Raw genomic sequence first — 26,392 nt, forward strand, 5'->3', positions numbered from 1 at the left:
GGGTCAGAAACCAGGACAATAAATTCACGCCCAAAGGGACCTTGACTGCCAAAAAAATATATATGGCTTGAGTGTAAAAAGGGGGAGTATTTCTTCTAAATTTTGAAACCTAGTCCTAACGTTCGCTAGGATCTGTATTTTTGATATTGGAAGGAGTAAAAGGAGTAGCGTTCGGACGGAGCTCAGGAACACTGTTTCCATTTGTACCGGGTTGAATATCGAACTTGGCGCGAGCGGCGGCAGCACGTTCCAATCGGTGCCTATCGGCCTCAAGGTTCTCAACCGTGTTTTTCAGGACTTCGACATGTAAGCCACGACGATGGAGGACGTTACTCGAAGTTTTTCGCTCTTTCTCCAACCTTGTCATCTTTTCCGAGCTCTTTTGCAGTTTCTCTGTGTTTTCTTGCAACTGGCCTTTGAGCCTTGCGTTCTCCGTTTCAAAGGCAGCTAGTTTGCTCTTGAGGTCTGCATTATCTGTTTGAAAGGTTTCAAGTTCGTAAGTAAGATGTGAATTCACGGCGATAGCGTCGTCGAGGTTATTCTCGACGCTAGCGTTCATCTTTTGAAGGGATTCAACCTCCTCCTTTAACTTGTCAGCTAGGGAACTTTGCTCTTTGAGAACCTTGATCTCAGTTTTGGAAATCTCAAGCTGTCGTTGAAGATCGGCAACGTTAGCGTTGCTGGTATTTTGATAATCGACGGTTCGATCCATGTGTTCGAAAAAAGCAGCCTGCGTAATTCTATGTCGCTGGTCCAAAGCTTCCATGTCTTTGGCCATCTTATCCTCTAGTGGAGCTCCATGAACCTGAACACCGGCAGAAGGTCCAGCAGGATGATGCCCATGTTTTGAGCCCCGTCGACATTCCTGCAATTGCCCATTCAAATAGTCGATATATTGTTCTCTCGCGGCATCAGTCCTTTTGAAGGCCTCGACTGTGTCCTGAAGAAGTTTTGCATTGGCATTGGCTTGGGGAGTCTCCTTGACTGTAGCCCTGCGAGAAAGCTCCTTCTTCTGGGTCTCAATTTCTTCCTGTAGGGCTTCGACTTCCAATATATGCGCAATTTTTTGAGCGTCAATTCGGTCACGGGAAGCTTCCTGAACTTTATTTTGAAGACGCAGGAGTTCCTCGTTGATACGAGGGATGATGGTAGAGAATAGAGGTGAAGTCTATCATCATCGATATTAGCATCAACTAGTCTATCAGAGTTGATGAATTCCAGGATGACAGGGGTGATGATGATGGATAATTATGCGATGGTAGGATAATCCTTGACTTACGCTATCTCCTCGGTCAGGTAGACTTGAAAGATTGGGGGGGCCTTCTGGTGGCAACATGGTGGAAGCAAGGCTTAGAGGTTCGCTATTAAAAAATTCGATAAGTGATGGTGACTAGGCTCCTTCAGGGGAGTCTGAAGTTGGTGGTAGTATGATGGTGAGATTAGGTGAAATTACAGGTAAGAAGTAAGTAAGTGGATGATGTTAGCAAAATTTAGGGTTATTGGTGAATTGGCGGAGGAACGTTCTGGAGGCTGAGATGAGATTTACCTTGGGGGCACCCGCGCTCTCGGGAGAAATAAACACAGCGGTAATGAGAACGTCGATTTTGGAAGGAGCGTCCATTTTTAAAGGTCAGGTTATAACCATGCAACAGATTTAGATAGAGAGTAAAATTGGGGAGGATAGTTTCACGCTTGAAGGGGGTGGGAGGGGAGATGGTAATGTCAACTGTGTGGAAGTCTGGATGAATTGTCAGCCCCAAAGCTGTACACTGGGCACTCCTTTATAGAAACACTAACGTGGCCACCCATTAACCACTACTGGGTGTCCACTACTTCTAAACCCTATGGAACGGATCCTACGGTTCAACTGCAACAGTTACAATAATATGGGAGAATTGAATAGAAAAAGCATTGCACCCCTCTAGCGAGGACGCTGGTTATGATTATGTTAAAATATTAAGAATACAAACCGTTGTAGGCGTCCCCTCCCTTATTGGATGACGCTCGGTATTGATAATAGTTGTAGTAATTATTATGCATGCGACAAACCAACCCTGATAGAATACCTACTTAACCTCAGTACCTGTGGGAAGGGATGTCTAAGAAGTATCATGGCACCTCTTCAATCATCAGCGTTATAGCTTAGGTGCTTCAGCCGCGCGTATTCGCGTCGAGTCTCAGCTCTTTCACGAGCCCACGCTCTGATTTTTTCTTTATTAGCCTCCATCATTTCCTTTTCCTGGCGCTCCTTTTCTTCCAATGCCTTTAGTCCCTCGGGACTCAACTTCGCACGAGCCCTCAGCAGCCTTTTCACGGGCCACCCTTTTCTCTACCTTCAAACATTCTTCTTCGGCCTGTTTTGCTGCCGCTTTAGCCGCACGCTTAGTCCTTCTGTTCTGTCGAGACATTCGCTCCTTGATTGACATCTTTTCCTCCTCTGAAGACGTTGCATAGTCAGTCCAGTCGGTTGGATATTCAAAGCTATCACTGCTCTGATCGGAGCCAAAAACTTCGATTTGATTGCCTTGAGCTTCGAAGTATTTCTCCTCAGGTGATTCGCCTCCACCAGAGGTCGAAGTATTAGCTTCCGAAGTATCGGCCTCCTCGGTTGGTTGTCCGGTTTCAAACGGGGGATATTCCCGACGCTGAAGGTACTCATTCTCAGAGCGTTCTCGAGACATCTGTACTTGGTAGGCATCCCACCCAGCTTCTTGCTCAAGCCGCAATTTTTCTTCAGAGCTTGTCGCTTCTCACATGCCTGGCGTCTCGTAATATTGTCATCGCGTCTAATTCATAGGTTCTATGTTAGCTAATTACTAACTCTTTGAGTTCTTGAGTCAAGAAGAACCGAAGACTTACTCCCAGGCATCAGCTAGTTCAATGTGAGCTTGATCGGTACGACAATGCTTGTAATATACCTCTCGATCTTCGTAGATTTTGACACAATGACGATCGAGGATCGATTGACAGCCTTTGAGATGGCTAAAGGCCCTCACAAGGCTTTGGGGGCCTGCTCCGTTAAGGCCGACGCCACATTTGCCACACTTGAACTCGTGCAACCGAAATGGATAGTGACTCTTGAAAGTGTCTGTTCCATTGAATTGTTTGTTGTCACAAGTGATGCAAACGAGCGAGGCATGATATATGATAATGTGATTTTGAAGTTCGGTGGCTGACGAGAACCTACAGGTTTTTTGGTTAGTAATTGATGCATATACTTGATGGAGAGTCAAGAGATGAAGAACCAGAGGTTAAGGAACTTCTCAGCGGAATACGTACAACCATCCGCATGGGACGCATTCGTGTTCATAGTGGGGTTTCGACTGGTTCACCATCTTGAAGATCCTATCGAAGGGTGGACTTGTTAGAATGCATTCATTAAAGTTGTTCCGTTTTGCCTCATCCTTACATTGGCAAGGTGACTAAATAGCAACGCGGGGGGCGGTTCAGAACAAAGCGCGAAGTGCACTTCGAGTAGAGTTTTGCTTAACGAGGAAAGGTTGTGAAGGACGTGACCTTTATCTTATGCAAGGATGAGGAGGATAGGGTGTGGAGGAGTGTAAGGGAAAGGGCAAGTCACGAGATCTAGAAATCAATGTCCAGGGCTTCTCCATAAGAATTTGAAAGACATATTACAATACAATAAAATTACCATTCTGGGAAGTCTAATTCGAAAACAACCCTTGCATTCGTCTCGTAGCATTATATATACCCACGTGCCTAACAAACAATCCCGAAACCGACTCGTACGGCATTCGCTGTCCCTCGTATCCAGTATCCCTCAAAATATTAAAATATTAAACTACTCACGAGCCAAAGAAAAAAAAATACTTCCATCACTACCATGGACGTAAGATTTCCCCACAAGGTTGCAACGTTCCCAGTTTAATCTGGCTCCTCCGTTCAGGATGCACTTTCAGATAAAATCTTGCTAAGCCAAGCATCCTAGCAGCGAAAGTAATCTATCTGGTCGCCAAAGAAATCTCGGTCTTCGTCAACGGAATTGATTGTAACGGCGGGGAATGGTCCACGAAAGATTGTAGCACGTTTGTGAGTTGAAGAACGCCGGTTCTGGAGGGAATTCGAAAACGATATGGGTATGATCGAGGGGGAAAATTCTGGTAGTCTCGGGGACCACGGTTTTGGGTGGTTACATTCTGGGCTGAATTGCTACGCCTTCAGCCCGACGCTTTTCCCAGCCAGCGAAGTTGTTTCGCTCTCTCGAAGAGAACTTTCTCACCATTGCAAATATCGGTATTCCATCTAGCCAGGTGTCAGAAGTTTGTTTATTTGTTTGCCTTTACAACTTCGATATATATATAGAACGCTAGAGATCTTATCAAGACCTACCTAAAGCTACCTAGCCTATTTTGTTGGATTCTATATTCGATTGGAATATTCTAGATTACGTAGATTGATGAGTAGGTAGTATGTGAGATATCTTTAGAAGGCGACTTGACCGTTAATCAATTTAACGTTCACAAGTTTTAGGCCTCTCTAGGTGCTTAATTCAGCAAAAGGTATCCGTAGATCATTTGACGCTGGATTGATAAATTTAGCCCTCCCCTACTTGCCCTCCTTCCTTTCTTCTTTCTTCCCTTCCTTCTACCGCCATCCGCTTCATTCTTACTTGAGATCGTTGTCAACCAAAATTATATTCCTCTCCTTCTTTTAAACTAAGTCTTACAAAATGCACTGTACCGCGAGCACTTCGGTAACGTCCGTTTTATTTAAAGACGTGGAAACCGCTCTCTCCAATCAAACATACCCTCTTCGTGAATACGTTAAGTCATTAAAACAAAGAAGGGCCTCTGATGAAGACCTAGAAAGGGAAGAGGAGAACTTACTCAGAAACATCAACGTCAGTTTAATCCCGGGAGGGATTAACTTGAAAAAGCGTTAACTAATTTTCAATGGCAACTACAGGAAGTCTCTTCGCTGTCAGGATTACGCCCTAGAATCGTTTCAGCTCTCGGGAGCTTAGAATCTCAAGTTAAGAACGGAAATAGAGCCGTTACGGTCGAAGCTAGCTTTGAAGCCAGGTCACAGAACCAACGTGTGCAGCAGCTACTGCCTCCATCAAAGAAGGTTAAGCTGGACGCAGCAAATAAGCTCTTCAACTTTGACTACTGCCTTTGCAACGAGCATGGCGGTAAGTTTATCTCAGACTCCAGTGTTATTAGTTGCCTATTCTGACTTTGTTCTTTCGTTCAGGATCAATTAGCGGAGCAGGACCTAGTTTCGCAGGCAGCTACCATCCTCGATCTAGCGATCAAGCACATTTTAGTCTGCATCAGTAGGGATATCCGCTCAGTCTTTAAGGCAAAGACTTATCAGGGTTTAGTCGAATTTTTTAAAGAGGAATGAAGACCGATTCCTAGAATTAAACCACCCAGAGTGCAAAACGAAGAATTTCGTGCTAGATGATACCACAGCAGAACATATACGGCTACGATCTGTGCTATATCTAGCCTACGAGCGGTTTTTTTATTGACTAGGCGAGCGTTCCCTGACAATCAGCCACCGGGATGTCATTCACGGAATCAAATCCGTCTGAAATTCGCAGGCACATGCGGTGCCATCGGTGGGCGACTTCGACTACGTCCTTAGAGAATATGCCAAGCGCATGTTCACAGGCGAGATGGCCGACACATTTTCATCGTTGAGTTCTTTTTCGTAGTGGGCTTTTTCTTGGATAAGTTTCCGAGTCTGGTCTGACTGACTAGGTAGTTAAGACCTGCTTTGCGATTGCCTTTCCTTTACACTTACTAGGTATACATGCTGACCCAGGTACTTATATATGCACATCACAACCTCAATGACATGGCCTCGCCAAACTCTTAAAATACAAAGTATGACACCAAATGTCATTTTGCTAGCATGGTTTCTTTAGTCCCCAATAACTCACTTCGTAGACCAGACGCCTACTGCTGCTGCTTGAGGTAGCCCAGGAGCTACAGGCAAAGTCCAAACAAAATCGTTTATTCGCCATGGAACTCGAGGCAGTCCACTAAGGTCAAACGTAATGGTGTCTCGGACCACGTAAGTGTCCCGTTGTGAACTCTTCTGGTTAGGAAATTTCCCTAGGCTAGCCACAATTCGTTAGGAAGCAAGTCAAAAGGTATGCTTGCTGATTATGTACTCTGAGACACGCTAGCACCGGAATCGTGCATTGGCGAAAAAGGCTGGCTCTTCAACCGCATTTTTTTGCTTATTTTTTAGGAGAGGACCTCCGAGAGAAAGTCTGAGGGACAGTGGGGCTTAGTTCTTCGGAATCCAAGGCGCAACATCAGCAGCCCACGAACCAACTTGCATTGTGTGAACGGAATCGATTTCTGAGATGCAATCCGCCAAAATACTCGCGGCTCGCATAGCTTCACGAATGTCACATTTCAATCCTGTACTCTGTTTACACAGTCGATAGTGTCGCGGATCCAGACGCTTCCCCAACGGTTTCACCAGCACCAGCACCAGCACTAGAAGTCTCTCCCTCCCCATCAACCCGCCCCTCCTGCCACTTCACAACATCCCTAAACGCCCCCCCAAAAGTCGCCAAATTCCCCTTCCCCCTATCCTCCCCGTAAATCGCAAACACCACCTCCTCAACCCCACTCCAAACCTCCCTCTCCTCCCTTTCCCACCCTTCACTCCCAAACCTCCTCCCACAAATAACCCTCTTAAAACACTCTGCCACGAGCGCATTAGGATTTCCATAAGCTCCACACCCGAACGCTCCGGCCACAAAATGCGTCACTCCCTTGGCTTTTGCTAACCTCATCATTCCTTTCACACCGGAGATTAATTCTTCGTAGGAGGATTGTTCTGCGTATCGCTTTTTGTCGGGTGTTAGGTCCGGACGCTTTGGGGCGGCCATGGAGATCACATCGATGTAAAATCTGTCTTCGGGTTTTAGCATTTCGTAGGATTGGGTCATGAAGACTAGGACATCGGGGGTGAATATTGCTGATCCGGCTGGGAGAGGGTGGAAATGGCTTTGCAGAAGAGAGGGGTAGAGTGTGCTTCGGCGACACAACGTCTCTTCTTGAGCTTGCGAACCGTTCAGTACCCCTCCGCCGGGGTTAATATTTGATGCCATGTTTAATACTCCAATTCTTATCTTCCCACTTTCGTAATCTCTTGGATTTTGGGACCTAAGACGGGAGATTATATCCCTAGCAGCATCGAAGGTATCGCTATGGACTATTGAGATCTTGGGAACGTAGGTACCACTGCTCTTTGTAACAACCGGGATTTCGGAATAATTGTATTTAACCGCACTTTCTACACCGGTTTTTGCACGGGGTGTGTGCGAGAGGATGTGTGGGATTGTGGTGTTTATCGCTTCGCGGGCTAGGCGCGCCCGTTCGGCTTTGGCGGGGGACATGAAGCCTCCTCGTCCGCCTCGGACTCTACCCCTTCCTCGGCCTCTACCGTGGTCTCCGCGAGATGAAGATGCGTTGGGGTTGTTGGATTGTGAAGATGTGTTGGAGGAGGTGTGGTGACCTCGTGAGGAGCTTCCGCGATAGTTTCTTTGGTTGCTGCTTCCTCGTCCTCCGCGATGGGGGTCGGAGGATTCTGAGGTATTCATGGTTTGATATGTATATGTAATCGGCAATTTTGTAAGAGTTGAGAATTTATAGGTGGTGTAATGGTCGAAGTCCGGGGTAGAAAGAAATCTAGTGTTTAGTTTGGATTTATACATCCTTTGTTAGAGCCTTGGGGTTTGAAGCTTTTCAGCCCCAGTCTCAGCCCGACCGAGGATGAGTAACTTCTGAAATATTTGGGAGTCATAACTACAAAAAAAATGAACATGAGGGAGAAAAATGAAGGTTTATTCGATAACGTTAACTATCCCATGGGATTTTACCCTAAGGATCAAATTTATTACATCCTCTCCATGCTTGTAGTCTAATCGCCTCGAATCTCGGTAGTTCGGCCCATAGCCGTTCATATATCCCACTCCAGGGACCACGAAAATATACACTTGAGCAATCTCGTTTTGTCATATCTCATTCGGTCCCAAGTTCCAGGTTCCAAAACCGCAAGTTGGGTTAGAGGAGAAGGTCGAAGCGGGGGGGATGATTTACAACCCCTTCTTCCCAGCCCTCTTCTTATCCGCTTCAACGTTCTTGAACGGGAACCCACTGGTTCTCTTATCCTATAAAATCCTCTCCATCAGCACCCCTCCAAGTAAGGAAAAAAAAAGTGTGAAATGGTAGTAAACTCACCGCCCCAGTCTTCCGACTAATCCTCCCATCGCTCGTTGCAAAAAGCACACACCAAACACCCGACGCAGCTAACATCGTCCCAACAATAGTAGGAATCCCAAACCCAAAATTACCAGTATCATTCCACATCGTATAGCAATAAAAGCTGACAAGAGCATGATACCCCGCTGTAATAACAAGGGCCGGAAGAGCGTACGGAGCAGTTGGATCTTCGAGATGTGATGATGTATCGGAGAAGGAGGATTTGAGGGGGATTGAACCGGTCAAGAGGACGGTTAGAAGACCCAATGCGATTATTGCGAACCCGAGGGAACGGGAGAAGTAGACTTCTAGTGCTATATATGTGATCGAGGTTTTAGTTTGTTTGCTATATATTGTTAGAGGGAGAAGTTTTTGATCGTACTTGTTGATTCGCGGACTTCGGGAGAGAGCATGGTGACAATCATCGTCGGAGATGATAGTAGTGGAATGGATTGGAGAATCATCCAGCCGGCGGCGGCTACTCAATAGCGTATGTCAGTGGTATTTTCAATAGTAGGGGGGCACGTGGTTCAGGTACCGTAGCTGTATGCTAAATACACGTTAGCTGTGATATCATAATCAATGTATCAAGGGCCGATATACCGTAGTAAACGTCCATGATGTCTAATCTTATCGTCCTCCGAAGTAGTGAAGTTTGAATATGAGTATTGTAACTGTAGTAGGTATTACAAAGAAAGCTTGGGTTGAGGAGAGAAAGAAAGTAAAGAGGTACGTATGGTACCAAGAGAACCGGCTTAAATACTCTGAAGTTAATATGCGGTTTCTGAGATGACGGAGTTGCAGGCCAGGAATCTCTGGGAACAGGGTGTCGACGTCATCGTTTCGGTTCAGTTCCGCACGTTACCGTTTCGGGTCGCTTGCCTAGTTGGGTCGCAGAGATCCGCCAACCGTGTCGCCCAGGCCAACCACCACTCGGATCTTATCTTGTATCATCGGGCCTTGAGAGTGGTATGTATGATATTTGACTGTTATATTGTCCATTCTATCTATTTGTTTCCCTAATGCGCACTTCTCACCCTCCTCACCTCCATATTTCTATCTACCAGAACCACCATAAAAAAGCATCATCCACCAGCGGATGTCATATCAGAAGTGAAGCGAACAAGAACGAAAAGGAACCAAATGAAATGGAAGGCAATGAAAAAAAAGGTGAACATAAGGAAAGAAAAATGTATAACAAAGACACCTTGAAAATGCATGTATGCTAAAGACCAGAGAGTGTAAGAAAATTATTAACAAAGGAAAAGGAGAGACAAGAAAATAAGTTTGGGGGTATGGAAAATGTACAAGGAAAATATGGTATTTTTAGAGAACGGCTTGTGTTTTTTGGTTCTCTAGAATGATTGATAAGAAACGATGAGAATCGTTCTTTACAGATGAAAAGAAGGAAATTTCTAAATTTGGGTTTCTTCCTCCCCCTTCAACACCTTTTCCTCCAGGCCGGATATACAGACCTTTTTTACCTTCTTAAAGGTCGCCGTTGCCTGGGATATCAAAACCCAAGCATCGCCCTTCCCTTCTATCTGCCTCTCTTCAGGTATAAAATTACAAAAATCAATTAAAACCTCGAAGCACCCCAAGTCTCACTCCCTCTCCTGCTGTCCCTATCATTAAGCTGGACATACGGATCGTTTCTCCCTTCGACCCCACTGGTATCGCTTCTAGATGTGTTAAATCCAAAGCTGCTAGTCGGGCGATGTCTAGCTCTCCTTTCCATCATCTGAAAGTCTCGATCGTATTTTGAGGGTTGAGGGGGGTTATTACCACGGAGTTTAGTGCTGTTCTGCTGCTTGCGACGGCGGAAGAGGAAGGCGCCAACTATGGCGAGGATTACGAAGGCGATGATACCGCCGGTGATACCTGCGATTGTACCAGCGGGGAGGCCAGATGAGGGTTCGGAGGAGGAGGATGGGGTTGAGGATGTGGTTTCCGAGGGAGAGGATGTTTCCGTTGCATCTGGGGAGTCGGTGGCAGATGATGTGGATTCGCCGGTAGGTTCCGATGCTGATGATGTCTTGACGACGGTAGAAAGGGTTGTAGGCACCTCAGATGTCGTCAATGCTTCTTCAGATGTAGAGGTGGTAGCAGCTTCGGAAACAGAAGTCGAAGTAACGACCTCTGAGCTGGTCTCTACTACACTAGTGCTGCTAACAACCTCGGATGTAGTCTCCGTCGTCGTAACCTCGACACTGGTGCTGGTAGGCTCAACTATCGAATCCGTCGTTTCGCTTGTGGCTTCGGCAGCGGCAGTAGTCGGAGTCTCTTCGGCAGGATCAGCAGGAGCACCGGTGGGCACAAACGTCGATGCTGGCGAGTCAATCTTGAAACTTGGAGAGAATCCAAAGTTTCCGCTAATGTCGTTTACGATCTTGAATTGATAGACTTGGTCGGCTGCCATGGTTTGCATGCCTTCGAGGGTTATAGGGGGTGTCCATTCGAATTTTCCGTTGTTTGCGACATTTGCTATCATTTCCATTAGCATTCATAATTTCATAAAATATCGGTCATGTCGATATTTGAATATAGAAAAATGTGAAACATACGAGCAATAGTATCAAGAACCTGCAAATCCCCAGGAACTCCTTTGATAAGCACGATGCTAACAGTCCCGGGATTTGCAGAAGCAACCCATTCGATCGGAAACGGTGTTCCAGCTGTCCAGACCTCCCCAGCAGCCGGTCTTGTGATCACATTCTCGTTATTTTCGGCTCCTTGGGCGCTGACGAAGGGAGCTGCGATCGCAGCTAACGAGAGTAGCGAAGAGAAGATTGAGAACCGCATCGTGGATTTTTTTTCTTCTTTTTTTTTCTTGATTTTTTTATCCTAGGCTTTTAGAGGATGGAAGTCGAAGTTGGAGGGAATGATGTCGACGATGAGATTAACGCAAGCCGTGGTAGTTGGTGATGCCAATGCGACTGGAGTTGAACTGTGTTGCTGTCAAAGCAGTGGTCGTAGCCCAACGCAAAAATTCCCGCAAGATCTTCCAAAATTAGATGGACTTGATTTTCCTAATTTTCGAAATTTAAGCCTTCTTCCCTGTCCAATATTGCCCTTTTAATTGGTAATATCGCTTCTCCTGAATTCCAAATTACTACTTTCCAATTGCTTGTCGAATACAGCGTTTGTATTATGTGGCTGCTTTGTCTTTCTACCGGTCCATCGGGTTATTCAATAGTTGGTCGATTAAGATCTTAAGAGAGTGGCCGTAGTGGGTCGATATAAGGAGCGGCTGCAGGTACCACCCAAAGATCGATATCAATCAAATCGATTGAGCTGTTATTAGAATCCAAGGGACGAATATCGATATCGAATACACGGGAATGAAAGGTCGGTATAGTTAAGACAAGAGGTCCCTCCACCAAGTTTTTCCCAGAAAAATATTATGGCAGGACAAGAGAAAAGGACACACGACTCAAAGACAAAAAGAAAGACGCAGGAATATCGAATAGGAGAAAGAGTGAAAGACAAGCAAGACGGAACAGAGAAGTAAAAGAGGAGGAAGAAAGAAGAAAGAAAGGGAATCCTGTCACGAGCAAGGGAAGGGGGCGCTTTTTACCAGTATATTGATTTAGTATACCTGTAACACCGAAGAATAGTTTAACCCCCCCGGTCAAGTCATATGCGCCTCTCTTTCTGTTCCTGAGTGGACATGCATGGATTTCACTTGCTTTTCTGTGCGCATAACCCAATCCGGCCCAGGGAAGAGGGGTTCACAATTTTAACGGGAAAGAAACACCATCCCAATGCACATCAGGTACCGCCTACCTTGACAATCCGATTCCGGGGGAATTTCAGGGCGACAATTGACAGCCAGCTTACATTAGCGGGCGCGCACATCGACAGGTACATTACATACGGTGACATGTACATGCACATGTGCATTGCATCATAAATTTCTCTCTTCTAGGCAAGGTGGGCTAATGGTGTCTGTTAAGACGGGGAAGTCTGTATTTAGATCTGGGACAATACTTTTCTTTCTGGTCCCTTTATGAGAAGTTTCCAACATAACGGGCGGTGCAGACTAAACCCCTCCTTTGGAAACCCCCCTTTTGAAGGGAACGCCGTTTCAGAATGGCTCGCTAACCCGTCGCAGACGTTCCGTTTTGGGCGTGCACCTTGGAAATATTAGTAAGAGCAGGAGACCCTAAAATCCTTCTTGTTCAGGGGCATGGCATGTAGAGCCATCTTGTCGGCCCTGCGATCCCACACGGTCGATTGTCAATTCTTGTACCATGCCCTTAGCTTCGGTACTAATTACCCCAATGTTTCTGGAGGTGGATGTTTCGGGGATACTTCAGCCAAGGCGGCTGTGGCAGGCAGGAGGTAACGAACCAATCGTGTCACGTCGGTCGGGCTTGGAATTCAGCTTCTCGACATCGCATTGAAGTCAAGTTTGCAAGGCTTTCGATTGGAGGTTTGTTGACCAATTAGATAATATAGTCAGCCTTAAAGGCTTTGAATCCGACCGCAGAAAAATCCGCAGCTTCTTTTCCAACATTAATATCAATCTTCTCGCCGATATTTCTACGAATACAACGCGATTCTGTGCTAGAATAATGCCTTGAGCTCCTCCTCCTCCTGTTCATTGATCCCAAATTTCGCCTTGCCATTCCAACCCCCCACAGGAGCTAATTACAGGACCCCAAGAATTAGCCAACGACGCCGATCTTTCGCTAGAATTAACGTTATAGCCTCTGGTGCATGCGGCCCCACACGGGGACCGCCAGAATATTGAACCCCATAGAAATCAATCGATCGTACATATTCATCTATAGACACCCGATCTAATAGTATAGTAACACAGATCGCATAAACTCAAAGGAGCTCTAATTTTATTCCAACCGGATCACCATCAACTAGGCCACCCGTTTTTTGAAACATGACGAAGGTAGCTCTCCTGCCCTGTTTAACGTCATACTGAGACCGGGGTTTGCAAATTGTAGACTACAAAATCCTTGCCAGAGAAAACAGACCATGCGAAGGAGGGTTTTTGCAGGGTTATAGGTTCTTTGGGGCGGTGATTTTTCTTCTAAAATTTTTGTAGACTTTACATCCCCTGGCTTGGTCGAATTTACAAAAGACGCGCGCGTCGTAGATACCACCCGTCTTCCGCCGGATATTTTCTATCTAATAACTTCATCGAAGGCATGAATATTTATGTAACTGAAAAGATAAGTATAGAGAAGGCTGCATAACCGCGACAGGTGTCTTAAACGAAAAGAACGCCATGGCATAGTGAAACTCCTCAAGTCGCGGGAAGTCCAAATATGGTTCTCGTTCGGGTTGTCGGCATGCATGTCCTTCGGCGCTAGGGATGTCTTGTAGTGACAGGACCGTACTGGTACTCGGTTCGCATTTTTTGAGAGTAGTGTTGAGTCGGGTATCTGCAGAATATCAGGATATGACTCCGTCGACGTCTACAGCCTATATATCTACATTTGTGCACAGCAGGACTCCGAAATTTTTCTAGAGATTGTATCATTTAATTCTTATTTAATAAAGAAAGTTTTCGCCGAATTAAAAAAAAAAAAGGTAGTATCATTTATATATGTACAACAAAAGAAATAAATTTGTCCACGCATAATCTACAGTGCCATAAAACAAAAAAAAAACAATGCTTTTTTTCTCGCAAGGATATCCCCACGTGATGATGGCCTGCCGTTTTCCACTCTTCTCGGCGAGAAAAAGGCCAAATTGTACCCGAGTTCAGGCCTTCTGGTTAGTTAAAGGCCTTCCCGATTCCGAACCATGTTCCAGAATCCCCATACCAATCCTAAACCCTGTCCGCAAAGCCTATACAAAGGCAACCGGTGCATGCATGCTTATCTACCATAACGAAAGTATCCATCATCCCGACCCTTTTACTGCGCCTTAACCTCCCTCTTCTCTCCACCGTTAACAGCAGCGGACTTGACAGCCTTACCACCCTTCTTAGGTCCCAAATAACTCTTGATAAAGAACATCACAAACAAATAAGTCAAGGGTGTCAAATAAACCACATTGGTAACGACAGCCCAAACTTCAGCACCGCCGCTGAGACAGCTAACAAACTCCTTGTTCAAGTCTCCGATATGCATATCGATTCCGGAGTTTTCTTTGATTGTGTCGGAGATGTCGGTTAAGACTCGGGGTGGGATGTAGGAAATGAAGATTTGAACGGCGGCACCGGAACCACCGACGAGGAATTGGGTGATTTGCATGGTGGTGAGGAGACGTTTGATGGGGGTTGGGACGCGGATTTTGAGGGCGGAGAGGGTGTAGTAGGTGTACTATCATGAATGTTAGTTCCTGTGGCGTCTACTCGATCGGAAGAGGAAGCTTACCATGAGAGTATGGATGGCGGAGTTGAAGAGGACGAAGATAAAGATTGGAGGGGACATGAACCGAATACCTGCCCACATGCACATCATGGCTCCGGCGTGGTGATCTATACCTCCCGTCAGTCAATCCATAACGATTAGAAGAAAAGAAAAGGCTCACAAGTTTGCAGGGTGCTGCTCTTCCTCCCTTTTGCCAAAATAATCGCAGTATCAATAACCTCATAAAACTTGCTGAGATAGAACAACCATCCGTAAAACGCCAAACCCTCTTCCCACAATCCACTCCCCGAAGCAATTCTAGGGCTTAATCCGCTAACATCGTTGATCCCAACCGCCACACTATCATCATGGATCTTGCAAAGTCCGTGAACGAACCCACCGAATCCATTTTCCCAACTAATGGTCCTCTGAAGCGTCGATGTGATGCCTACAAAGGTCCAACCGGAGTAGACAGCCAACAAGGCATTGTGGAGAATAACGAACCATTTGAAAGCAGCGGTTTTGGCAAAGGAGTAGGGGGTTGGAGGGGTAGTTTTGGAGGCTATGGAGTTGAGATAGTGAACTGTGATGGCGTAGATGGTGGCAATGGTGATTGGCACCCGGACGTCGAGAAGTTGGGTATAGATATCGCCGGGGATGGCGTGTGGAATTGAAGGTGGGATCGGTTGAGAAGCGTTCTGGAAGTTGAAGAACGAAGGAGGAGGGACGGCGAGGCGGACAGTCGACATTGTGAGTATATGATGCTCTATATAGAGCTTAGGACCGGTCCTAAAGTTGCTTTGGTGGGGTTGAACGTTTTCCGGAGTCAATTGATATCGATATCGACTCTGTGCAAGATTGAAGCTGTAATAATAGCTGGTCAGCTCCGTATTCCTTTGCCTCGAGTGGACTTTCAACAGTCAACAGAACGAGGTGTTTGCAAGATGGATGTTGAAGTAGAAAGGAAGGTTTCACGGAAGAATTAAAAAATGTTTTCAAATACAGCGACCAAGCGGAACATACTTTTTTTTTTTTTTTTTTTTTTTTTTTGGGGGGGGAGGGGTTGTTTTCTACAATCGGCACGGAAAGGCTCGCCTGATTGACTGATCGATCTTGAATCTTTGGAGCAATGCCAACAGGAATAAGAGATAGAGATAGAGTATATAAAAAGTTCGACGGGACGAGGCGACGGCGGGAAAACGGCTTCAACCCCACGGAATACACACTGTCACAAGACACCCAATTATTTGGATACCGAGGCCGCAGACAGCGAATCGTAAGCTGGATCGCCGTAAATTGGGGCTTCTGGGGCTTCACATGTACCAATCGGAGCTGAGTAGCATTCCTCAAAACCGCAGATTTCTCCGTTCAACTGCTAGCGATATCTAAAAGTGTTGAGAAAAACCAGCAGTGAAGCTCGTTGGCTTGGCTTTGTTTTTGCGCATATTGGCCGTTCTAATGGCTAATTAATGGGGTGGTGTACTGTGTAGCAGCGAGGCAACAGTGTCGTGTCGTGTCTTTTTTTTTTTTTTTTTTTTCCCGTTCTGGGTTTTTTGAGTTCATTCAATGGTATTTTTGTTGGGAAAATCAGAAACGGTGGAATGGGGCCTTTGGGGGTCCATGCAGGTCGTCTCAACTGGAGAAACCATGTAAAACTGACGTTGGGCCGTCGAATCAGCGGACGAGTTCGTCGGGAGCAGCCACACCGCTTTCCTTAGTACGTATCGCTCACCCCCTTGTTGGTTGCGGGGCTCTTAAGATGGCGAAAAGCTATCTTTGGTTGATTCGTTCGGCCAAATGGGAGTATTGGCGAGCAGCTAGTACGAGATGCATAAGGCGGTTGGGTAGAGATTCGATTCATATTCCGTAAGATCATGCTAATACTTACTTAAGCATTACTATGTAAGCAGCAAGTGAATCGATTCTTCAAATGTCATAGGTCGGGAACTGCAGCGTCGTACAGAGATCACGACCCCTTCGAAGGGCCATCCCGGTCTTTCGGCTGAATCGGGTTCTCCCCATTCATTTTCTTTGTGACTCAAAATACCACATGCTTCAACGCATTTTTTTCAACACAAATTATACACTCTACTCGCATAGATCCAACTCCTCTATATACATCCCATCCTGAAACGATCTGGCGACTGCTCTCACGACGTTGACACATCCTCACCGCTGCCCCACGAGCTTCGCCTTAAAGATCGCGATCCGTCACCGTTCCTCACAGCCTCGACGGCATCTACTGCCACCTCAAAAGCACCAATCAAGGTTAAGTATCAATCTTACGCCGCTTCTCGTCGAGATGGACGTCGCCGCCGCGGCGTTTCCGGTCTTGTAATCTGGGAACTAGATTACATGCAACTTTTCATTCGAAAGGCTTCCAAATATAGGCCAATCAGATCCAATTATTATTTGTAAACATATTAGAAAGAGGTATCGTATTTAGAAACAGTGACCGCTCGTCTTCAACCTGGAAGTCCTAATGGGACTGTAGGCTTGTATATTATGGAAAACATCAACCGCGAATTAGGCGGTTTCGACGACGGAACACATGTGTCTCACGCTTTTCTTTCTTCCTTGGTACCGCTCACAATATATTTCATCTTCCGAATTCAATATGTAAATTAAGTATAGCTTATTTACACTAGTAGTCCTTTGAATAGAACATAGAACGAAAAAAGAAAAAGCTTTGATAATGAATATGAGTCCTCCAACAAAATCTTTTTGCATGTTTTGGTGTTGTTGTTGAAAATACTGACTCCTGTCGTCCTCAAAATATATCTAGCATCGTTATTCTTTCGATCATCGGTTGTTGCCGTTGTTGGATGGCTGTCGCGAGGCAGTTGAACATGATCTTGTCGTCTTTGAAATATATATTGTGTTATTGTATTCGAAATCGACTCGTGTCCTTGAACTATTTCTCCAATCCATGAAGTATAGGGTTCGGGCCCAGTAGATATTATTAGTATAGTGCTTTTGTTAGACTGCTATTCATGAGGATTGAAGGATTGAAGTAGAAGGGAAAGGTGTTAAGGTACTCACCACTTTGGCCTGTGTCCACTCGTAATATATTATATCATGAACTCGATAGACTGGAAGGGAAGAGTCAACTCTAACAAACGTTAATCATATCTCCGGAGTTATTCTGAAAACCGGAAAAACAGAGAAGGGGAAACGTGCGTCAATATACTTACCACTTTGGCCTGTGTCTATTAAAATGTTAGCAAGTCAGCGGAAAGGAGTAGCGATACAAATCAGAATAAACAAAAAAACAAAGAGACAGAAAGCAAAAACAGAAAGCAAAAACAGAAAGCAAAAACAGAAAGCAAAAACAGAAAGCAAAAACAGAAAGCAAAAACAGAAAGCAAAAACAGAAAGCAGAAAGCAAAACATAAAACAAAAACATAAAGCAGAACAGAACGAAAGCGAAAACAATAAAACGAAAACGAAAACGGACTATATACAGGAGATCGATGGTGGGATAGCACAATGACCCCGGCTGGGCAATACATGACGTGGAAAAAAAAAGCGTAAAATATTGGTGGTGGGACAGCACGGTGCCAGCCCTTCTCCAATGTGAGTGAAGGATGGGTTTCTTGGGTTTGTAGCCCCGGCATCAGGTTATTTGATTTGATCTGGGGGGGGGGTTTTTTTTTCTTTCTTCTTTCTTTCATTCCTTCTTTCCCTCTTCTTTCTTCCCCTCTTCCCCTCTTTCCCATTTCCCACTTTCTCATTTCCCTCTTTCCCATTTCCCATTTCCCTTTTTTTTTCCCTTTCAAGTTTCCCTTTCCTTCCTTCCTCCCTTCCTCCCTTCCTCCCTTCCTTCTTTCTTTCCTTCTCTCCCTTTTCTCTTTCCCTTCTTTTTTATTTCTACTCAACTTGACTTGAATAACTCAAAAGAAACAGATTTTCAATATAACTAAATAATAAAAAAATAAAAAAATAAAACCAACTTGAAAAAACAAAAGATTTTTTTATGTTTTTTTTTTTTTATTTAATTTTTTATGTTTTTTTTATTTAATTTTATTTTTTATTTTATTTAATTTTTTAATTTTTATTTATTTTAAACTTTGGGTGAATGTTCCGTTGATTGTTGCAAATTGATTGTGCCGTAAGCCGGAATGTGTTGGGTACATGAAGTACCCGTCTTCTGTGAACTCTTTGGTCGTTGCCTACGAGAGGGTTATTAGCAACGTACGTAGCCTTGGGAAGGCTAGGGTATACTTACTCTTTGAAGACGTTTGGGCCTCTGATTTGAATCCCGCCGCTTATACGTTCCCATACTAGATGTGTCGATATCTTGTGTTTCGGTAGGTGGCTTGGCTTTGTGTGCACATGGGGTTTGTGCTCCCATCAATACCGGAAACATGCATGGCTGGACACATCCGCTGTATGTTTTTCTCGGAACGTTAACGTTATAACCGCGACGCTTCAGGGGGAAGCCCAAGGCAAGGGGCTGCTAGCGGTTAGCAGGGATATCATGCCACATTCGGGTGTTTCCTATTTCGAACTTACCACAATCGATCCGCAACAACACGGTTTGTTCTGATTCAAGCCACCAACTTGAACCCAGAACCTGACCTCCGTAATGGTAGGTGGGTTTGTTTCTGGAGGTTATCCTTCCCCCCTGCAATGGTTTGTTTCTAGATGTTTTTCTTCACCTGTGCGAGGTTTTGTTTCTGGAGGTGTTCCTTCCCCCTTGCATACAACGGCCCGCACCGAGGAATTTGTTTCTAGATGTTGTTTTCACCTTTGCCAAAAATGTGTTTGTTTCTAGAGGCTTTCTCCCCTCTGCGTGGAGTTTAACCTCGTCCCGGAAGGAGGGGCCATTTGTTTATAGATGTGACCAGCACCTCTGCGTGGAGTTTAACCTCGTCCCGGAAAGAGGGGATTTTTTGTTTCTAGGTGTGGCCATCACACCTTTGCCTTCATCACCACCTTACCCCCCCCCCCCTACATCCTCTTGATTTCTTCCTCCGCCATCCTAATCATCCCGGCCGATATCTTCCTCTTCGGCTTCGATCGGCGCTTACATATTCTCCCCGGCGCTCGACCCAGCTTCTTTGGCACTTCCATCGGAGCCTCGAATACATCCTGCATAACGACGTCGCCGTCGAAATCGCAGGATGTGTTGCCGTGGTAGACAACGCCTTCCATCTCAACGGGGAGATGGACGACGGAGCCTGCCACTTTCGGCTCCTTTGGTGAAGAAGACTGGGACGGAACTTGCACCTGGGGAGCTACTGCAGCCGGTGCGGGTCCAGCAGTAAGAGCGGCCGGAGCCAGAGGGGCCGGAGCCAGGGAGGCGGAGGGGGCGGAGGGGGCGGTGGGGGTAGCAACGGAAGTTGCCCCGGTGCCCGAAGAACTGGCCTTGTTGGCCTCATCTTTCGAGGCCACCCCCTTCTTCCTCGAGTGGGCAGTGGCAATCGGCCTATCCACATTGGCGGTGGCGGCGGGGGCAGCGGGGGCAGCGGGGGCAGCGGGGACGGCGGTAGTAGCAAAAGGATTCGACATTGTGAATGTATGGTTATGGTACTGCCGTAGATAAGTGATAGTTAGTGATGGAGTCAATGGATGAAGATTATAGTAGGAGAGTAGGTTAGTGTTACGAAGGTGATGAAAGGAGATGAATTGTACAGAAAAGGATCGAAGGGTTCTGTTGGTGGTAGGAAGCTTGAAACAGTAGATGAGAAGTGATTTATGACGCGTCAAGGTTAAAGGCTTTGCAACGAACAATGTTGTCAAGGAGGTGAGGTTGCGAGATTTGGGAGCAAGATTTTTGTAATAGGGTTTTTATTACAACGAGATTGTGCAACGGGAAATGTGCAATAAATAGATTGCAATAAACAGTAGAGTTTTCTATTTTTGTAGCGAGTAGCATTTTCCTTCGAGCAGAGGTAGCAAATGTTTGCGACGAACAGCGTTCTCCGTCGAAACGACGCCAGAAAACGTTCGAGCAGCGTTTCATGGCAGGCTGAGGTTCAAGAACTTTGCAACGAGCGAGAAGCCAGAAGCGAGATCGAAAACCCAGGAGCGAGGAGCTACGTGCAATGGATTTATAGAAGGAAGAAGAAGAAGCCAATAAGGCCAGGTAGAGAAATACAATACCTTCGAAGGGGGTAATAGAAGGATAATAGAATGATTGACGGGTCTGAAAACAGAAGCGAGGAAAGCAAGATTGGAGAACAGGGTGACAAGGAAGATGGAAGAAGAAGAAGAAGAAGAGGAGGAGGAGGAGGAGGAGGAGGAAGAGGAAGGATAATAGAATGATTGAATGGATTTGACGGGTCTGAAAACAGAAGCGAGGAAGGCAAGATTGGAGAACAGGGCGACAAGGAAGATGGAAGAAGAAGAAGAGGAAGAAGAAGAAGAGGAAGAGGAAGAGGAAAAGGAGGAGGAGGAGGAGGAGGAGGAGGAGGAAGGAGAAGAAGGAGAAGAAAAGGATGCGAGAACCAAGTGACGAATAGATGAGTCTAGAGAACTTACTTGATATAAAATAGGTAGTGATGATGATATGGTGATGTGAAAGTGGATTGGTAGTAATGATGAGATGATAATATGAGAATGGATCGATAGTAATGATGAGATGATAATATGAGAATGGATCGATAGTAATGATGAAATGGTGATATGAGAATGAATTGGAGAGAGAAGAGAAGAGGGGAGGAAGAACCAACGAAGGGGGGATTTTATAGACTTCTTCGACAGACGAGGGAAAGTTTTTCACCGATGTGTGCAACGAGACGATTTCAGCGGAGTATGGCGTGCAGCCAACAGCAATCTACCAGTGTGCTCCTCCTGATATGTCCAAAAACGTCCGATCTTCCTAGCGATAACCACCGATCATCCTAGCGATGACTGCTCCATCCCTGCCATCCGCGTCAATTATGATTTCCATTCCATCCTAGCGGTAGCCACTCCATCCTTACCGTCCGCGTCGATCCCGGTGATAACCACTCCATCCATACCATTATGATTTCCACTCCGTCACAGCGATAACCACTTCATTCCTACCGTCCGCGTCGATTACGACTTCCTTTCACCCCTCTGAATCCTACCCCGTACCGATATACCCTGTCGGACTTGGCCTGGTTGTTACCAGATACTCAGGAGCAGATGCTGGCTGATACGACCACGTGATCGTGAGCTAGTTTAAACTTAAAACACATCTCTAAGTCTAGCCTGCTGATTGAGCGATAAGGAATAGTCTGCAGGGTGACAATTGGCCTCGAGACTAGACAATTAGTGTGACACATCCCACTACAGTTGGTTCGAAAAGTTTTGCACCCCCTGCTCCCCCGCTCGACTTGTGCAAAGAAAGCCACAAATATCGATTTTGTATGTAAACAAGCAAAATTGACAAGCAGGGGGGGTGGAAGACTTTTCGAACCAACTGTAGTTTATGTTGCAGGTTAGGTTTTGACACCCTTACTATTTGGGGCTGACCAAACCACTCTGGGATTTTTTCGAGCACCGATTGGCTGTGTGCTAGGCCGGAGGCATAACACTCTTTGAGATGTTAGATTATCCGGATATGGAACCAAAGTCGAGACGTCCGACCCATATTATCAGCACCTGCTTAGAACATTCATAGATTCACGGGGACACTATTGGACCGTTTACAAATATCACTTGATAGTATTGTGTGCTAGATATTCTCGTAGAATACGGATAGAAGAGGATGTGGTGATATGGCTCTAGCCTGTAAACGTTCTTTGATGTGCAAGCACCCGTCGTTGTGGTAGACGGCTTCCCGAGAATTGTATATTAGCTCAGTTGCATCGATTGAGCATGACGCAATGATATTTGCTTGTTTGCTGATTGTGGCCGGTTGCTTTCACCTCGCATTGCCCTGTACGAGACGATATCAGAGCCTGCGGAGAATGCTAGATTTTTTTGTTTGTTGGAAATGTTTCGGAAAATTTGCCCTGCTACCCCTCTCCTTCTCGACACCCAATCGAGAGCTCTTTTCAAACCCCCCTCTAACCAATAGAATCAGTTCGAATGATTCTACCATCCCCCGAGACTGTGCAGCCGCCAGCTGGTGTACACCATTTTTTACAGAACCATGGCATGTTCGTGCCGATTATCTCTGCAAGGTCATGCGGCGTCGAGGAGCCTCCGGGTTCCAGCCGTACTTTTCGTACTGCCCGGCCGATATCACATCAAAAGGTTACAGCGGCAAACCCTTGGGAAAAGTTTTGCCTTGGGATATCGATGCGGACGGTTGTATTCGAAACAATAACCCACCACGTTTCAACATCCAGAAGTATTATTCCCTGTCCACAGAGAAGCTTACAGTCATACGGAAAGAGGTTATCATCTGGGAATTATTTTGAATAACCCTCACGGCTACACAGTGCAGGACCTGCAAAAACCACACCTTGATGCGATCATTTATTGAAAGCATGCCATCACTTCTCCCGTAATTGCTAAGGGAAAATCAGTGGAGAGACAGGGAAATATTCTTCGTTTTGTGGTGAAATCAGAATGACCACATCCAACAAATGACCAGGTTTCGCATGAACGCCGTTCCCCTCTCCTGTCTCCGAAAGCCGGGGGATTGCAGAACTCCCGGTAATATGCTCCAAGCCCTTTGGGATACTGTAGCTTGAATCGATCCAACACTCGAGAAAGAAGAAAAACTAGTGTCACCTGCTGCATTCCTTACCAGTCTCGAGGCCGGATAAGCATCGATGGATGTTCAACGGCCAGAGGAAAATATCCGGTCAGCCCTCCGCTACTGAATCTCCAGACACCTTAAGTAGCTGAGTCTAAACTTTCAAATACTTGTGACGTAAATGCAGATTTCAATGAAAGAATTTTGTTGACAATAGAACGGTGTTGGGTTGAAATTGATCCCATACAAAGCTACATTTGCTTGTGAATACATGATCTCAAGACGGTAGCCTAATGTTTTCCGCGTGGTAGCGAGCTATTGTCTGCTCCGAAGTACATGATCTTGAGATGATTGTCTAATGTTTTCATGTCGAGCAGAGATGGCGACCAGGTCTGGGTACGAAACAACAGAGATGAATAGTTTTCCATTCTCACATACAGACTCTGACTTCGTGTTCCCAAACTTAGATTCAATTGTCCGATGTGTTTAGGTAGACCAGAAGTTCCATGTAGCCTACATTGTCTGTCCCTCGAAATAGCATTGAATATTACTGATGAAATTACGTTTTATTCCCCAAGGATCTGTAGAGTTGTGAATATTATCTTTATACCTGCCAAATCGTAAACTTGTTAATCCGTAGGTTCGTTGATTCTATAATTTGTATCCCTTGTGATCCCGTAGATGGTAACTTGTACGTATCACCGGTTTCGAAATTTCTCGAGACCCTTCACCTTGAAGGATGTGAAAGTTTGATCATCAAATCTAGAATTTTATCGGTAAAATATCAACATACATACATCCGTATTCCCTTCACCGTGGAGGTGTCGGTGTCTGGGATCCGTAGCTGTTCGGTACGAACGTATCGCATATATGGAATATACAATCCTCGATTTGAATACATGCTGTCGCAAGAATATGGGCCCGTCCGTCCCCTTGACCCTAGTAACTGGAGAGGATGAGCTGAGCATCATGATGTCGGTGGAAATAGCAACGGCAACGGATATTGTCTTCGGAAGTTTCCCCCGTTGCTAATAATAACCCGTATTATGAAAAATTCCCTTGCACGCAACTCTCCTGCTTCCTCTCTCCTCCTCCCTCCATAATCATCATCATCACCACTTCTCATCATCCTCATCAAGCTCCCACCCCCTTAACTTTTATCACTATCATTTCTTGCTGCCGGCATAATGCAAAACTTGTTTGCCCGAGGTCCGTCAAAAGCTCATCAGGAGCCTGACGACCTTGAAAATCACGAAGATGAGGAGGAGGAGGAGGAGGAGGAGGAGGAGGAGGAGGAGGAGGAAGAACAGGGACCCGTAGTGGTTTATACGGCAGCCCAGGCAGCTCAAAGCTTTTTGGCGAGGCTGTAAGTAGTATCGTTTCCTATCCTTTGTTCTAGCTGCTTCGTCGATGCTTCGATGAATTGACGGTTTCGCCATCGATTTCTATTGAAGCTTTCGCGTCCTAGGTTCGATTCTAGCTTGGAAGCTTCGTTACATCGTTTCCTTGCTCGCCACGTTGCATCTTCACCGTAACTTTCCTCGTTGTTGGTTTCCCTGCTCCTTTCACCCTTTCCACCCTCACCTCTAAATCCCTGACCTTCCAGCTAAACTTCGTGATGGCTCCTACCGTTGCCGTACTTCTGCTGATATGCCCCAGGTGACGGGTAGTTCTGAGGGGAAAACCACGGTTGTTCCTACGCCTGCAGCAAGGAACGACCCACCGCCAAATCACCCTGCGACCGTGCCATTTGGCTATACGGCTCAGGGGTCATTGGGTAACCATGGGAGCGACCAGACACCCACGACAGCCCCTCCCAACCCACAGCCTTAGACAAGCGATGACATCGACATCGACATCGACATGTGGGACGTCGACCGGGACGGAGATATCGATATGCCGGATATCGACCCGGATGTGGAGATGCCCGAGTGGGAAGCGTTCTCGTGGCTGCTCCGCTCCGCGGCGCGATACTCCCATACGTCGCCGATACCATGCGCCCCGGTATGACATATTGGTGAGCGAACGGCAGACAAGAAAAACGCCGTCAGGGCATTCTCCAAGGTTCTGTCTAAGGGAAAGATTTTCGGACGCAGCTACTGATCTTGAGGCGTGCGGGACCCAGACCACCCTCATGTTGAGGTATGCTCACGCTCCACCCCGTATGTATGTAGAGACGGTTTCTTGGTGTGCTGGGGCCAACAAGAATAATCCAAACAACATAATTAAACCACTAGCTTCCAATCACGAGACTGCAATCGTTCCATAAATTTGACAGCCCGATATGGCTATCACTGAGCTCCTACGATGGCGTAATGATGTAGGAATTAAGAGAACAAGTACTACTAGAAGTCGGCAGGTTCATTATTTCTAACACAAAACGAGGAGTTCGAGTTTATGCTCCAGCTAGCAAATCGTCATGATAAATCACCAGGGCCGCCCAAGGTCTTCCACTCATCGCAAGAAAACTTCGGAAGTAGTACCCATATCGTAAACACAGCCTTAAGGATACTATTCCGTCAACGACTCTTCCTTCTAAACCAGGGTAGAGCTTACTTTCATACACCCTCCGATAAACGCCCGATAGTAACGATACACGATCTAAATCTATACAATCCGAATTTTTCCACAAATTGGCTCAACTAGAACTTCTATTGTAAAGTTCTAATACTAAAGTTTCTATAGGATATACCGAGGCGCAATGTGGGGAAGGAGAAAAACACCAGGTGCCGTAATTATGAACCCATCTTGCCCTAACAAACGTAAATTATAAAGAATCGAAGAGATCCGGTTTCTTTAACTTTCTCCAGAACAAGCACTCCATCGATCAACTAGTGACCTAATTCAACTCGCGTAAACCTTGTTGTATGACCCACGGAGATGCGGGATGTGATCCATGGTTCCAAAACTCGCTTCTAAACCGCAAATTCGCCTCCGAAAGCCGCCCAAAGGCATACATAGGTGCTTGCTTGTGTCGAGGATTCACCCGGCCTCGGTTTAAATCTATATAACTATTTCGGACCATGTATTTACACGACTAAGTTTGCGTATCGTAAATATAGTAAATCTAGATTCCCAATGAGGCCTTTTGTCCGGGTTCGAGTTGACGGCGGCGTCGTACCCCTGTCCGACGAGATCTTGGCCCGTGCGCCTGAATGGTGGAATTTCTCCCTTGAACCTCCCGCCAAGATCTAAATATCCAC

At 45.9% G+C, this 26,392-nt stretch overlaps 10 protein-coding genes across 10 annotated transcripts; 3 read left to right on the forward strand and 7 right to left on the reverse strand.

The window, feature by feature from the left end:
* Nucleotides 1-115: 115 nt before the first annotated feature.
* Nucleotides 116-1,336, reverse strand: DFL_002947 (uncharacterized protein; the record flags this gene model as incomplete). The annotated part of the gene is made up of 2 exons (XM_067631807.1): nt 116-1,168; nt 1,280-1,336. 2 exons carry the CDS (start codon nt 1,334-1,336, stop codon nt 116-118), a joined length of 1,110 nt encoding a protein of 369 aa, XP_067494317.1.
* Nucleotides 1,337-2,216: 880 nt separating this feature from the next.
* Nucleotides 2,217-2,681, reverse strand: DFL_002948 (uncharacterized protein; the record flags this gene model as incomplete). Its single annotated transcript, XM_067631808.1, has 1 exon — nt 2,217-2,681. One exon carries the CDS (start codon nt 2,679-2,681, stop codon nt 2,217-2,219), a length of 465 nt encoding a protein of 154 aa, XP_067494318.1.
* A 2,009-nt stretch (nt 2,682-4,690) lies between these two features.
* On the forward strand, nt 4,691-5,196 carry DFL_002949 (uncharacterized protein; the record flags this gene model as incomplete). The annotated part of the gene is made up of 2 exons (XM_067631809.1): nt 4,691-4,861; nt 4,927-5,196. The coding sequence occupies 2 exons, from the start codon at nt 4,691-4,693 to the stop codon at nt 5,194-5,196; spliced, it is 441 nt and encodes a 146-aa protein (XP_067494319.1).
* A 1,213-nt stretch (nt 5,197-6,409) lies between these two features.
* On the reverse strand, nt 6,410-7,588 carry DFL_002950 (uncharacterized protein; the record flags this gene model as incomplete). The annotated part of the gene is made up of 1 exon (XM_067631811.1): nt 6,410-7,588. One exon carries the CDS (start codon nt 7,586-7,588, stop codon nt 6,410-6,412), a length of 1,179 nt encoding a protein of 392 aa, XP_067494320.1.
* A 495-nt stretch (nt 7,589-8,083) lies between these two features.
* DFL_002951 (uncharacterized protein) lies at nt 8,084-8,868 on the reverse strand (the record flags this gene model as incomplete). Its single annotated transcript, XM_067631812.1, has 5 exons — nt 8,084-8,158; nt 8,229-8,563; nt 8,632-8,727; nt 8,788-8,799; nt 8,853-8,868. 5 exons carry the CDS (start codon nt 8,866-8,868, stop codon nt 8,084-8,086), a joined length of 534 nt encoding a protein of 177 aa, XP_067494321.1.
* A 960-nt stretch (nt 8,869-9,828) lies between these two features.
* On the reverse strand, nt 9,829-11,051 carry DFL_002952 (uncharacterized protein; the record flags this gene model as incomplete). The annotated part of the gene is made up of 2 exons (XM_067631813.1): nt 9,829-10,733; nt 10,814-11,051. The coding sequence occupies 2 exons, from the start codon at nt 11,049-11,051 to the stop codon at nt 9,829-9,831; spliced, it is 1,143 nt and encodes a 380-aa protein (XP_067494322.1).
* Nucleotides 11,052-14,131: 3,080 nt separating this feature from the next.
* DFL_002953 (uncharacterized protein) lies at nt 14,132-15,318 on the reverse strand (the record flags this gene model as incomplete). Its single annotated transcript, XM_067631814.1, has 3 exons — nt 14,132-14,539; nt 14,594-14,697; nt 14,751-15,318. The coding sequence occupies 3 exons, from the start codon at nt 15,316-15,318 to the stop codon at nt 14,132-14,134; spliced, it is 1,080 nt and encodes a 359-aa protein (XP_067494323.1).
* A 4,204-nt stretch (nt 15,319-19,522) lies between these two features.
* On the reverse strand, nt 19,523-20,083 carry DFL_002954 (uncharacterized protein; the record flags this gene model as incomplete). Its single annotated transcript, XM_067631815.1, has 1 exon — nt 19,523-20,083. One exon carries the CDS (start codon nt 20,081-20,083, stop codon nt 19,523-19,525), a length of 561 nt encoding a protein of 186 aa, XP_067494324.1.
* A 390-nt stretch (nt 20,084-20,473) lies between these two features.
* On the forward strand, nt 20,474-21,029 carry DFL_002955 (uncharacterized protein; the record flags this gene model as incomplete). The annotated part of the gene is made up of 2 exons (XM_067631816.1): nt 20,474-20,660; nt 20,869-21,029. 2 exons carry the CDS (start codon nt 20,474-20,476, stop codon nt 21,027-21,029), a joined length of 348 nt encoding a protein of 115 aa, XP_067494325.1.
* Nucleotides 21,030-24,376: 3,347 nt separating this feature from the next.
* On the forward strand, nt 24,377-25,022 carry DFL_002956 (uncharacterized protein; the record flags this gene model as incomplete). The annotated part of the gene is made up of 2 exons (XM_067631817.1): nt 24,377-24,555; nt 24,860-25,022. The coding sequence occupies 2 exons, from the start codon at nt 24,377-24,379 to the stop codon at nt 25,020-25,022; spliced, it is 342 nt and encodes a 113-aa protein (XP_067494326.1).
* Between the last annotated feature and the right edge of the window lie 1,370 nt (nt 25,023-26,392).

Source organism: Arthrobotrys flagrans, assembly GCF_004000055.1.
Source record: "Arthrobotrys flagrans strain CBS H-5679 chromosome Unknown unitig_3, whole genome shotgun sequence".
In the NCBI taxonomy this organism is placed as follows: domain Eukaryota; kingdom Fungi; phylum Ascomycota; class Orbiliomycetes; order Orbiliales; family Orbiliaceae; genus Arthrobotrys; species Arthrobotrys flagrans.